This window comes from Corvus moneduloides, chromosome 3 (assembly GCF_009650955.1).
Source record: "Corvus moneduloides isolate bCorMon1 chromosome 3, bCorMon1.pri, whole genome shotgun sequence".
Lineage (NCBI taxonomy): Eukaryota > Metazoa > Chordata > Aves > Passeriformes > Corvidae > Corvus > Corvus moneduloides.
In genome coordinates, this window is record NC_045478.1 from 60139577 (window position 1) to 60153075 (window position 13499).

The following is a 13499-nucleotide window of genomic DNA, read 5'->3' on the forward strand; positions in this document are numbered from 1 at the left end:
CCTACTATGATGAAATAACAACTGGAAGATCATTTGTCCTTACAAGAGTGCCCCTGGAACAGACAAAGTGGATGGTGGTGGTATAAGTAGTTGTCTTTCCATCAGCATTGATGCACACAGAGCCATTTGCATAGGTTAGAGAAACATGTCCAGGTCTTTCAATTACTAGTTCTTTGCTGGCAACACCAAGATTACTAATAGAAGTGACTTCAGAATAAGAAGCCTAGAAATAAAGAAAAGCATGTCAGCAACATTTAAAAAAATAGATACAACCAAAAAGAAAATAACCTGTATACAAGAGTATTGTAGTAGGTATCTTGAGAGTTTTGAAGGTAACAAAGGTATAGAGATATCTCTACATTTCTCTCCCATTCTGTTTCACATATGTAACAGACAACCTCCACAACCAGGATGGGGGGGGCAACAAAGAATCTTAAAACAAATTTTTTCCACAGCTGATTCTAAAACAAGCTAGAAGCAGGACAAAATATCCAGGATGACAGCCTGTTCCTAAAGAAATGTGTATTCCTAGCAGTCTCTGAGACTCCAGCAACTCATACAGAAGAGATGCAGTCTGTCTGTCTTTGAAACACAGGGCAAAAAATCATGAATGTCAAACATGACATTGGTACACTTGTAAAAATTAAAGCTTTGGTCTCTGAAGAGGTGAACAGGAGGTCTATCATTCTGCTATGGATATGCAACGGTATGGGTACACAGAATATTCCTTTGCACAAGGAGTCAGAATTCACAAGGGTGTCTTAATCTCACTTGTGTCTGTTTCAATCTCACTTGTGTCTGTTTCAATCTCACTTGTGGCAAACCAGCTCTGAGCTGGGATGTAAAGGGTACTCACAGAAACAAGCCTGTATTCCCTCTGACAGACAGATGCTCGCCGGTCACATCCTGGGACAGCAATCAGGGGTCGACAGACATTTATGTAGTACTTCTTGCGCTCACTTGGTCTTGAGTTATCCATGGCATACCAGTTTTCACCTCTCTTCTCAGATTTTGCTAATCTGAGCAGAAAGAGAAGTTCTACTCTAAGAACACACATTCCTCATAGACTCTCTCTACCCTTCTCAATCTCAAGAAACAGAGCAACCTGAAGGCATTCCAGAGTAACTTTTCCCCCTCATTTTTAAGTGCTACAATTAAGAAAGAATACTCCTGGGACACAGAGCACAGTTGACAAGGTAGTAAGTCTTTATAAGCAAAACCATCCCAAAAAGTCAGTTTACATCCTAGGAGGCAATTCAACATACTAGAGGGATTTCAACACACTTGCAGTCAAGACTGTTACAACAGGTGAAGCTTCTGGTGCTGTCTACACAGGAAACCAACTTCAGCCAGAACTATCAGCCAGAACACCAAACTAGAATAGCTAAGTTACACTGCATGTGTCACTTTCCTACCTTGACAAGTCATACTGGTCCATGGTGTTGCGATCAGTCACAACACATTCCAGTGGAATTTCTGGACAAGCATGTTCAGTGTACCACCTGAAGTTGTAGGTATAGCTATCTTCTTTCTACAAATGAGCAGAATAGGTCAGAGAGGGTTTCCACACAGATGACTTTGCGACTCATAGCTACTCCATTATATGTCAAGCTTGCCATCTCCCCTTGGTTTTGGGATATACTTTCTCAGACTGATTTGTGTTGGTCTGTTCTGTTATAGATCTTGTCATTCCTTGTGTCATCAAAAATGCTCTTGCCAAAAAAATCTGCTCTGGTTCTGTTAAACTGCTCTCTGCTATGTTACAGGACACACAGTCCTACCGTTTGTTACTTCTCAGCCAGTCTGGCTTTTTCCCAGCTAGAAATAAAAGACAATCAAAAGCACTAATAATTACATGGCCCAGGGACTAGAGGAGAGTGAGGTAAGAATCTGAATCCAGGTAAACAGCTTAGTGTTCACTGGCCAAGGTAAGCTTTATGGCTACAACAAGAGTTAAATAGACCAAGAGAAGTAACTATTTCTTTTAGTCTGCTTTATAGGTACTGGATATTTCCACACATAACACTCTGCTTGTACTGACCTAGTAGTTATTCTTGTCAGTATTTTAGGATGGAGACCCTTGCTTTCTTCATACAGAGCTTCTTACCTGATATTCAGGCTGACCTATTCCAGCATCACGGTCACACAGGAAAGTTATAAGGGTAGATCGCTGTATTTTATTCTCATTGTTGTATGCTGTACCATTTTTGTAGGTCAACTGAATCAGGCCATCATAATATGAAAGTTTGGAACTGGGCAGTCCAAGACTCCAAGACTGATCCTTACTAGAAAAGAAGAAGTGAGTTTTGAGAGTGAACAGAATGCAAAATTAATTGTCTCTAAGAGAAGTCTTACAAATAGTAACCACACAAGTAAGTTTATACAAGACACCACAGCAAGATATAATAATAAAATAAGGTTGATTAGACCTCCGTGAGCTGGGATAAAAAGAATGCTGCCAAAAGGAAACTTAAAACATGAACAGAAAAAGGAAAGGAAGTTACATATTGCTTAGATATCTAGAAAACTTTAATACTCCCTTCTCTAAAAGAGTGACAATACCATCAAGTTCTCATTCTCCAAGGCAGAAGTCAAACTGCAGACACCCTCAACTGCAGACACCCTCAACTTGGGGTCAAACTGGCCTCATCCAATTATATATGGGCAGTGAAGACCTAGCACTGCACAACAGCTCTTTGCTAGGTATCAGCTTTGGTTCAGGAGTGTTTCTTCACTCTGACTTAACACTGACTCTATCAGACCTAGCTTGACCATTTTCCCCTGAAGAACATTTTAAGGGTCTGCAGTGAACTCTCCTTGGCTGGAAGTAACTCAGATAGAGCCAGCTAATATACAGCTGCAAGTGTTTGCCCTGTACCCCATCTCTGACCTGCAACCTGAAATGCAGAGATACTACCTCAGACATAGTTTGTAGGAGGCAAAAGCAATGATGCTGTCGGAGTAGCAGTACACACTGGGACCATGCCTGCGCAGCACATTTAGTAATGGAGATCATAAAATTGTTAAGGTTGGAAAAGACCTCCCAAATCATCAAGTCCAATCACCATCAACTTAGCACCACCACCAAATCTTTACCACTAAACCATGTCCTCAAGTCCATATCCACACATTTTTTGAACATTTCCATGGATGGCAATTCCACCACTTCCTTGGGCAGCCTGTTGCAATGCTTGACAACCCTTCCCATGAAGAAATTTTTCCTAGTATCTAATCTAAACCTCCACTGGCACAACCTAAGCCCATATGGTGCAACACCTAAACTCTGGGCTTCACCTCTGCCTAAGGCAGCCACTGCTCATCCCAAGGGCAGCAAGCTCACATTCTTTAGGCCAGCTCCTGGAATACAGCTGACTCCCAATCTCTGGATTGTAGGTTGCCTTAACACAGCTGCAGTAGTTAATCTAGAGTTTACAGTGCTTTTGGATAACAAAAGGGAGAGCAATGGGCACATTCCATCCCACAAGTTAGCTGTAAGTAAGATTACATGTATGTGCATTTGGCTTGAAACAGCTAGCAGTGTAATTACTTCAAATTATATGCAAATTACCTGAGTCTACTACAGGTAGCCCAGTAATTACTTTACATGCAAATTGTTCATTGTTGCACACAGACAACAACACATCACGCAACGAGAGATCTCTTAGAGACAACAGAATTAGTTACTCACCTTTTCGTTACTTGGCAAGCTGCTGACTTTGTGTGACACAGGTCATCAGGCAGGCTGCCACAGACGCTTATGTAAAACAAGTACTCCACCGTGTCAACCGTATAGGAACTTTTTGCCTTGGCCAGAGGTGATAAATCAAAAGAGAAGCCTAATCAGGAAGGAATAAACTTTATCAGTTCGATTTTGTTCCGATGTCTCTCACAGGTTTTGATTCAGTCAGTCACATGGCTAGTTCACCTCCCCCTGAGTAAGTCTCCTTCTACGTAATTACTGTTCCAGAAACAAAATGGACAAACTAAAAGCATGATTTCTTATAGAGAGAGATTTACTTCAGTAAAATGTGCATTTCATCTATTTTCCTACATTCACTAGCGGAGTATTAAGCTCATGCTGTTCTGATCTTCCATATGCACGTACTTAAAACTGTGGGTGCTTATAGCATTAGGCTGAACTCACTTTACTCTTGAGCATCAAAAGGACTTACTTGTTGTGGCACAAGTTCTATCCCTAATGACCTTTCAACTTGCTGAACAGAAATACATACCTGCCTGAGGATCAGAGACTTGACAGTCATCTCCTTCAGTTTTAGACAGGACACAGGCAGCAGCAGTATACCAGTCAAATGCATATGAACACTCACGCTCAGCCATCAAGATTGGAGCACTTTCTAGATCACCTGGTATCACAAGAGCAATGTGTTATGCATACAGACAGCCAGGCTGCCAACAGGAACTAGGAATCTACCTAAGAACATTAATTTCCCCAGAAAAGCAGACCAAGATAACTGTTAATGAAAAATAATTTTGATTCCATTTTCAAAGAAGAGGTACTTTAAGTCTTTGCATCCTCCTCCCCAAAATAAAATTTTAGCCCAGAAGTAAAGGTGGAGGGCTCAATCTGCTCCTGAGAACTATCACAATATTTGAAAAAATGTCTACTTTGACACACTAAATTGGTGTGTTTATAACAAAGCAATAGCTGTATTAGGAAATAATGCATAATCTGATCCTAAAAGCCAGCACACTTGGAAGTTTCAACTTCTTAAGGCTGAGGTAGAAGAACACAGGTTTTCTATTTCCCTGAGAGATAGTTAACTATCAGACTATTGTAATCAACATGAACAATATTAACCTCTGCAAATGTTTCTGTTTTTCATAAACTGCCAGCAGTTTAGGTACAAACCATACTTATTGGAAAAGAAGGCTAAAGTATCTGATCTCAGTTGAGAACGACTCCCATCAAGACAATCTAGGGAAAGAAAGTGCTTCGTATAGCTTCCAGATATTTGTGGAGTTTTAAACACTTAAACATACTTCAGTCATGTTTGGAAGAATCTTATTTCAAGAGACCTACTCAAGGGTTTTTAAAGAGTACTTGAATAACAGGTAAACAGAACTAAATACCTACAATTACATTGCCATCATTCAAACAAACCACGATGCTTCAAGCTTTTTCATAGAAAGAGATAAAAGACAAAATCACATGCTAATATTTAGCACTCATGTCTGGGCTTATTAGATGACCTTCAGTTTTTAACTGGATCAATGAACAGGGTGTGGATGTTCTCACCTGGTCTGCATATTAGAGTGAGTACTGTTTGGATTTTTTCTTTAGAACCACAGCTGTCTCCATTTGAATAGATAAGTTGAATATTTTCTCCAACCTTTTTAGGAGAAGATACAAATGTTCCAAGATTCTTACTGTTGTTTTGCTTATCTGTAAAGACAGTAAATACAGAACTTTTGCTTCTCTGAAAAGAAGTGAAGCTTCTGTTAGATTCTAAGACTTTCCATTTGTCTAGTTAACGAGAAAACATTGATTTTACCTTGCCAAACCATGCTACAAAGCCTACGGCTCTTTAGTTAGAAAAAGCTACTTGCATTATTTCTTCAAGCATCTTTGAGATCAGAAGAGAAACATGCTCCTAACTTCTGTTTCCTTGAATAAATGAAGGCACTCAGGACAACCAACCCCATTTGCAGAGAAAGTGACAAGCCTTCAGAGGCTTAAAAAAAGCAATGAACCAAAAAAACTCCAGAAACACCATGAACAACCCCTGACTCACCTACAGAGCAAATAGCAGCACCATCTGAACAGCTGGAAGCTCCTCCTCTCTTCCACACTTTATGGCAGACATTGATGTAGTAACGTTTCCTTTCTACCTCTGAAAAGCTACTGTCCACAGCTTCCCAGTTCTGGGCTGACTCTGAAATACAGAGGGTTGTCAAGAACAAGTCATCTGGCTAAATTGTTCCAGCATCTCCATGCCAAAATGCCTTTTATTATAGAGGACCCCACATTTCTGTGATGACCTCTCCTTCAGAGCATCCCCCAGCACACAGAAGCCCTAATCTCAGCTCCATTCCCCCACCAGCTGAGATTATACCTGCATCTGTCCCATGAAGCCACAGCTGCCAAATCCTGCCATTTCTGGATGGGTCCAAAGGTATTCCCTTTGCACAAACCACTGGGTGGAAGCTGCTGAGCCATGGTGGGTTCTGACTAGCACTGGTTGCCCAGAGAGATGGTGGATGCCCCATCTCTGGAAGTGTTCAAGCTCAGGTTGGATGGGGCTTTGAGCAAACTGTCTAGTGGAAGGTGTGCCTGCCCATGACAGAGGTGTTGGGCTAGATGATCTTTAATGGTCCCTTCCAGCCCAAACTGTGATTCTGTGACTTAAAACCACTTAAGATGGCAGCAACCAAGGCAGTCACTGACATGGCTACTTTCATAAGGCACTCAGTCTGTTCGGAATGAGGGAAGCAAACACCAGCATCCCAGAAATTCACTAAGAACAGCAAAAGCTGACTAATATTCAGCTAAAGAATAGCACTAGAGATGGCATGTAAACTCAGGACAAAAGTAACTGAAAACTGGTTTTTATTGCCATACCTGAACTGCGGATAAGAGGTGACAAGTCATAGTGTTTTCTCTTATCAGTAACTCTGCAAAGGAGATCTTTTTTCTCTTTAACACATGCATATTTTGTATCCCAAGTAAAAAAATAGGTGCAGTCAACTTCACCGGTGAATACTGGCATTCCTTTACCATCATTACCTTAACATGGAAAGCAGATGAACAGATATTAGGTTTCTAGTGGGGGAAGGGGAAAAAAGCAAGGAGACTTGAGGACTAGCAATGAGCAAGGAAGACAAAAAATCCCTTTGCTGCAGAGGACTTGCGTTTCTGGATTTTTTTTTTTACCGCTGGCTAAGAAAAAAAAAAGGTTCTTTTATACTTCCATCTTCTCAATCATCAGTGTAAATTTAGACTAGCAGTGCTACTACACAGCACATCCTGCTAGACATTGAAATTACTGCTTACTGTAACAATATTAATTTCTTGTGTTAGCTATGGCTCAAAGCAAGCATTCATTTGGGCATAAGGTCTACGCGCAAGCACAAAAGTCAAACCCTGAGCAGAGCTGTCACAGCTTGGTAAACTCACCTGCTGTTTCATTGCACTCGAAGTTAATGATGGTCATTCTCTGAAAGCCGGAACTACACGCATCCCCGTTCGGATAAATTAAAGTGAGATCCCCATCAGAGTATCTGGGTAAGAAGTCAGTTTTAGATAGAAATGTGGGGTCAGACAACCACACAGTGTTCTTCACATAACAGAAGTCACATTCTGGTTCATTTATTAATTGTCTCACTCCATGGGAAAACAAATGCTAGTTCAACATCAATACTGGCATTTCTACAGCAACGACGGCTTGCATCCCCTGATTTTTCTGATCACTTTTCATTAATTTCTATAGAGTTTAAAGAATGCTCTAAAGCTCCTCTAGATATGGTAGAATATCTTTTCCCATCAGTTTATTGTATGGCTGTTTTTGCAAGTGGAGGAAGTCATACTTCCTGGAAGATCACTGCAACAAATCTGTCACAGACAAAATGGAAGATTGTATCGACATGAATTAATCTCTGTTTTACAATCTCATGCAAACTATTGTCCCTATGTACCACTTGGGAATCAGCTTCTTCTGATACTACTTTACATGTAAAACATGAAAAAAGGAGGACAATAGGCAGTACAGCACAATCTGCAATTGGGACAACCAGGTCAGTGGAAGTCTTCCCGTCTACACAATGGCCTCTGCCAACCCCACTGGCGCCTCTGTTAATGCTATCCTGGTATACTGTTACAGTTTTTCTAACAAAAAAGTGAGCAAAAATGCTTGCATTTTGTATCAACTATTGGTTACGTGATAAGTAAGTAAGCATCAAAGCAGAAAACAAAGACCAGTCAGACCAGTTAGCAGGGCTAAAGAGCACTTACACACCTTAGGGTTTGGTTCGCAAATCTTCCTGCCACTTTTTTCTGGTTATTAGAACGTTTTACTTGGCAAGATGAAATATATTGTGTACCGTCCTTGCAGTTACCTGCAGTGGTTTTCCCACATACATTCAAGTAATAGAAATACTCCTCTTTGTCATCTTTGGCAAAATAGGGTGAGACATACTCTGAATGAATAACAAACAAAAAAGTGTTTTAACACACATCAGGACAGACATGAAACTCCATATATCTACAGAGGACACTTTTTCTGTCCCTAAATATGGAAATACAAAACTGGCTAGTAACAACCACAAACACAAAAGAAAAATATTGAGCTTACCTGAAAATTGCTTAAGTGGACTTAAATCAATGGAAATATCATGTTGCTCATTAGTCAGAAGACAGCTCTTACTCTCCAGGTAATCCCTGTGACAGGCATATTCAGTAACCCACTCAATTTCATAGCGACAATTTGTTTTTGCTGTAAGTTTGGGACCTGCACTCTGATACAGAAGTGAACAGAATTTAAGTTGTAAGTAGAGTTACTTGAAATATGCAAGCAACAGTATCACATTCCTTTAAGATGAGTAACAACTACTTCACCACTAAATTACGTAAGATGTGCAAACATTGTTTCTGGCCTTTCAGAAACAGGTGTTATCAGTGATGTGGCAAACTATTACAAGTCTAAGCAGAAGTAAAGCATGAGACATTAGCAGCAGGACAGGAGAAGCAACAGTACTCTAAAAAGTACTTTTCCTTAATGTGTTGGGAAAAGTAAAGATGCAAAAATCCAAATGGCCTAAGCTTGGATTGTGTTTGCCTCAGAGAAGTTCTCAATGCAGGGAATAGAGATCAAATGTTCTCCGAAGGCAAAGTAGACTTTTAGGCACTGGTGTTTTAGCAACTTTAATTCCCTTGGTCCAAATCAAGACACAGACATTTGAGAACTCTTTAAGCCAACATTTCTGTCAGATGAGTTTTCTGTAGTGAAATACTTTTGCACATCCGGGAGAAGCAGCAGTCTTGGTTTTCCTCACTTCAAAGTGAAACGTTAGAAATTCAAATTGTTTCATAAATCTGTATTTCTGCCATCCACTGGAACAATTGGCAGATACACAGGTATCAGGTCAGTTACAGGCACAAGTATCACCAGTAATATTTCCCGTGCTACAAGAGTGCATAGCTATAGCAAGGTAGTACAAAGTGACAGTAGACAAGAGCCGGGTTTGTTTCTGCAGCAATGAGAGTTAAGTATGGTACCGATCTAGGACAGATGATGGACTAAACATTAAACCAAGAATTACCCAGACAAGAGTTCCCTCCTCATTAACCTGCAATGAAAAGCATCACTATTTGAAATGGTAGAGCATTAGCATTTGTCACTTCAGCCCAATTCAAGGTGCATAGGTTGCTGAAATTACCCAGCATCACATCGAAGTGACTGTCACACTGCATTCAAGTTAGGCTAAGACACTGTCCTACATAAACTGAGCTGTTGCTTAACACCATAGATTTTATTTGAAGTTAAAAATAATTCAGGAGCCTGCTTAGTAAAAGACAGACTCTTGCCATTCAATGACACTTACTTGCTACTATTTTTCCCCTGAGGAAGAACAGATTAATAAAGAGACCAAGTACCACACAACAGCTATAAGCATGGCCATCCTGACTGAAGAGGAAGAGTGCTCATTAGCAAGCAAAGCTCTGTGCCAAGGATTAACTCTACACTAAGCCCATCCTATGCTTAGAAAAAAGCCTTGAACCTTTAAATGGACAACCAAATTCACCGATACAAGAGACAACACACTCCTGGGGAAATTTTTTTCAAGTTCTTGTTACTTCTTAAGTTCTAGAAGACTTTAAAGACCATATCTAGAATCTCACACTCTTCACAAGCTACAAGCCAAGAATATTTATGCTTTCTTCAGGCCTGAATAAAAATTAAAGATAATGCACAAAAAAGTTAGTACCAACCAGTTAACACAGAGTAAAACACTGAAGTTACCTCTTCTCCCCTCTTTGATGGGCAAACAAAAGTGATTGTCACTGCTGGATTATGGCCTAGGCAGAAGGCTGGCCTTTCTTCATCATGCATGTATTGTCTCTCATAACTCAATACAAGCCTAGAAATAGAAAATAACAAACCAAAAAGAGAATTAAGACACTGCACTGTACAGAAGGAAGACATTCTTGAAACACTCAATATTTGCCAGACTCTCAGGCAGAATATACCAACGTACCCCTGCTCCTGAAAGCAACTTTTAACTTTTGTAAGGTACTCATTCCTTTAATCTTAAAATTAATTAAAAATAAAGACTAAAATAGTCCCAGCAAAATTACTTAATACAGTATCTTCTGGTACCCTACCTAAGACTATGCTGATTGCCTTGTAACCCATATTGTACCAAGAATTTAGCTACAGTCACAGGAACACTCGCAGCTTTGCTCTCAAAACTGCTGCTGGAGAGCAGATGTGGCAAAAGTTCTTGTGAGTTTTGAAAGTAATATCCACTCAGGTTTTGCCAGATTCCTATACTTTACCATCTCTCTATGTATAAACTCTTCCCATTCTGCCCCCAGAATTAACAGCAAGACGAACTCATCAGGAAATTTGACAGGAGCAAGGCAACTGGGTCAGATCAGGTGAGGCAGGAGTAGGAGAATAACACATGGTAATTATCTGACAGGGAGAGACAAATAGCAAGATGACTTGGATGAGAGAACAGGAGGATCACCACAACTTCCCAGCTATGCATTATTATTCTATACAGTTTAACAGGCAGAAGACAACAGCTCCCAGAGCAGTGACATTCTGGCTTCAGATTAGCCACACCTCTAGCTGGCCCTTCTGTACCTCAGGACACAGATATCCAATCACCTTACTCCTTCCCAGGCCACCCTAGTCTGATAGAACACATACAGTGAATATTCCTGAAGCAATGAAGAGCTCTCCAACCCTAGCAGGGGTAAGCTTGCTTGCCTAGCACTTTTCTAGAGCACTCCTAGTTGCACTTCAGTATGAGAACAAGCTTGTGCTTCCTCAGATGTAAGCTACTGCCTTGGTACAGAACAGCTCAGTCACTTTATTCATGCTGGGGGAAAAAGCCCTGCAACAAAGAACTAACAATTTCATTTGTAAACTAAAATAAAACCCTCAGCTGTACCACAGATAGGTCAGAACCTCCCTGTTACTAATTTATTCTGCTTGCTTTCTTCAGCTGGCATCTGAAACAAAGAGAGTACTGCAGAAGTCAACAAGGGTACTATTGACCCTACAGACAAGGCAAGCAGGCTCAGATGACCTGATCAGAAACATCAACATGTTAAGTAAGTTCCCTAAGCCCCATGAGATTGTTTGGGTGGCGTTTTAACACGGTTTTTTGTTTGATTATGGTTTGCTTCTGCTGGTGGTGGGAGTTTTTTGTGGTGGGGTGGTTTTTGGGGGTCTTTTTGGTTGGTTCATTCTTTTTTTTTATTTGTTTAGAGGGTTTTTTGTTGTTTTGTTGGCTTGGGGTTTTTTTTTACTTCAACCTATACTTACAGTACAAAAGGCAGTAAATAGAAGCATCATCAAGAAAAGTTTCTTGAAATTCCAGCTCTACCACCACAAGGAACACTAAGTCTTGCATTGCTTACCTACTTCTTCTGTTAAGAATTCATTAAGGCAGAAAAAAAAAAACCCAGAAAGGCAACATCTGGTCCTATTCTCAACTTTTAAAGTACTTCTGAAGAGTAGAGTGAGCCAAATACAGTGCATAAATCCACAGTGAGCCAAATGCATTTACCCTGTGGGCCCTCAGACAGTAGGCAGACAGGACTAAATCTTACCCTACTGCTTATGGGCAGAGAGCACCAATCACCCCTTGCTTCTGAGAGTTCTGCAACTCTGTAAAAAGGAGTCTCTCACAAAAAGGAGAAAATTTGATCTGTTATGGCAGTACCACAGAATGCCTGACAGACTGCTCTCACAGTATTTGAATATTTTTTCTGCTAATGCTTAAACATTGAAGAGGTATTAATGTTAAATTTTAGGAGACTCATCTGTTACCAAGAGTGTTGTTTCCAGGCCAGACGACTGAAGTGTCCAGAGAAGTATTACCACAAGAATTACATACCTGTCTTTGCCTTGAAGCTTCAGCTGCTCCTTTGGATGGCCAACATCATATGCCACACCTTCATGCAACAAACAAGCAGCACTGCCAGTGGGGCACCTTCTGGTCTCTCCACTTGAAGTTCCTGGTTATAGCACACAGAAAAGAAGTTATAGGACTCTGTTTCTAAGCCCTGCTCTACCTGAAGTATCTTGCCATTTTATCTGTGGGTTCTTCTAGAAATACTTCTAAAAAACGGGCTACATTAGAATGTGAAACTGACAAGACAAAACCTGGAGTGCTTGTGGCAATTCATGCTGCCCTGGTTGGGGACAGCTAATTCAGCCTTCCTGCCAAAGTAGATGCAGTTAGTTGCTAGTACAGCTGCTGGATACACAGGGCTTTGAAAAGTTCTAAAATTGTGCCAAGTATTTCTTTTTTTTCCCATAACCAAGTAATGGGTAACCCCTCCTTACAGGGAAGGTTTTACCCCCTTGTTTCTTATTAACCATCTGATTCAAAGCTGTCAGCAAAAAGTTTCACACTAGCGGGATGTTTAAAAGAATAGACCTCTCACTAGAATTGGAAGTATTAAACCCTTAACAGGGGCACAAAACACATATTTAACTGCAGAGTAAAAAACACAGTGGGAATATACAGCTAAACAAAGCTTTTCAGCAAGTTTCAAATATGTGATTTTGCTGGTTTAATTCCTTATGCATATAGGTCTAAACTGAGAAGAAGGTGCACCAGTACTTAGGCAAGCACCTAACAGTATTTTAGATGCACCTCAGGACATTCATCAGGAACTGGGCAACAACCTGGTGTCTAAAGGAATAAATTTAGAGCACATGAAGCCCTATGAAAAATATTCGTCCTATTTGGCAGCAAACAAATGCAGATACAAGACAAACTGCACTCTCCCACTTAGAAAAAGCAACTTAGACTGTACTAACAGTACTTGCCCCTCCAGAAGGGGCATAACTCTGAACACCTCAATACTTGGAGGGTAGGGAGTTTGAAATAATTATCTAAGTCTTGAAATACTGATCTTTGGACATAGGACAACCTTAATGGAGACAATAGCAAAGAATCACACTACAAGGAATTTACACACTGACAGGTGACATAAGCAACCATTCAAACCTAAGTCCCTGCAGACATTTATGAACAAGGAATCATCATCAGAATCATCCACCAAGTAGTATCCTGAAACTTGGATGAGAGGATTCAAGTCATGTTTCTTGAGATCTTCATCGAACACATAGCAAGGGACCTAGAACAACACCAAAAAAAATTACATGCAAACCGTGCACAAGTAGGAGGAAGTTATGAACAGGCATATATGAAGCCCAGTTAGTATGTGGAAAAGTTTTTTTACTTCTGGAAGCTCAAAGCTAGACATGCTGATTAAAAGGAGGCATTCAAAGTTAGAC

At 40.4% G+C, this 13499-nt stretch overlaps 1 protein-coding gene across 3 annotated transcripts in view; it reads right to left on the bottom strand.

Annotated features, from left to right (window-relative positions):
* IGF2R (insulin like growth factor 2 receptor) overlaps window positions 1-13499 on the bottom strand; it is a 57712-nt gene that overhangs the window by 28668 nt on the left and 15545 nt on the right. For 2 of the 3 annotated variants that reach the window (XM_032101805.1, XM_032101808.1), the window contains exons 5-20: window positions 13210-13339; window positions 12088-12208; window positions 9978-10095; window positions 9277-9303; window positions 8310-8472; window positions 7974-8154; window positions 7136-7239; window positions 6581-6745; window positions 5754-5894; window positions 5258-5404; window positions 4233-4364; window positions 3689-3836; window positions 2108-2285; window positions 1416-1531; window positions 857-1019; window positions 44-223 (exon numbers count right to left, since the gene is read on the bottom strand). In XM_032101805.1, the coding sequence (XP_031957696.1) occupies window positions 44-223; window positions 857-1019; window positions 1416-1531; window positions 2108-2285; window positions 3689-3836; window positions 4233-4364; window positions 5258-5404; window positions 5754-5894; window positions 6581-6745; window positions 7136-7239; window positions 7974-8154; window positions 8310-8472; window positions 9277-9303; window positions 9978-10095; window positions 12088-12208; window positions 13210-13339 (2214 nt within the window). The remainder of the gene's footprint in view (window positions 1-43; window positions 224-856; window positions 1020-1415; window positions 1532-2107; window positions 2286-3688; window positions 3837-4232; window positions 4365-5257; window positions 5405-5753; window positions 5895-6580; window positions 6746-7135; window positions 7240-7973; window positions 8155-8309; window positions 8473-9276; window positions 9304-9977; window positions 10096-12087; window positions 12209-13209; window positions 13340-13499) is intronic. The other variant, XM_032101807.1, reaches the window with a different exon arrangement.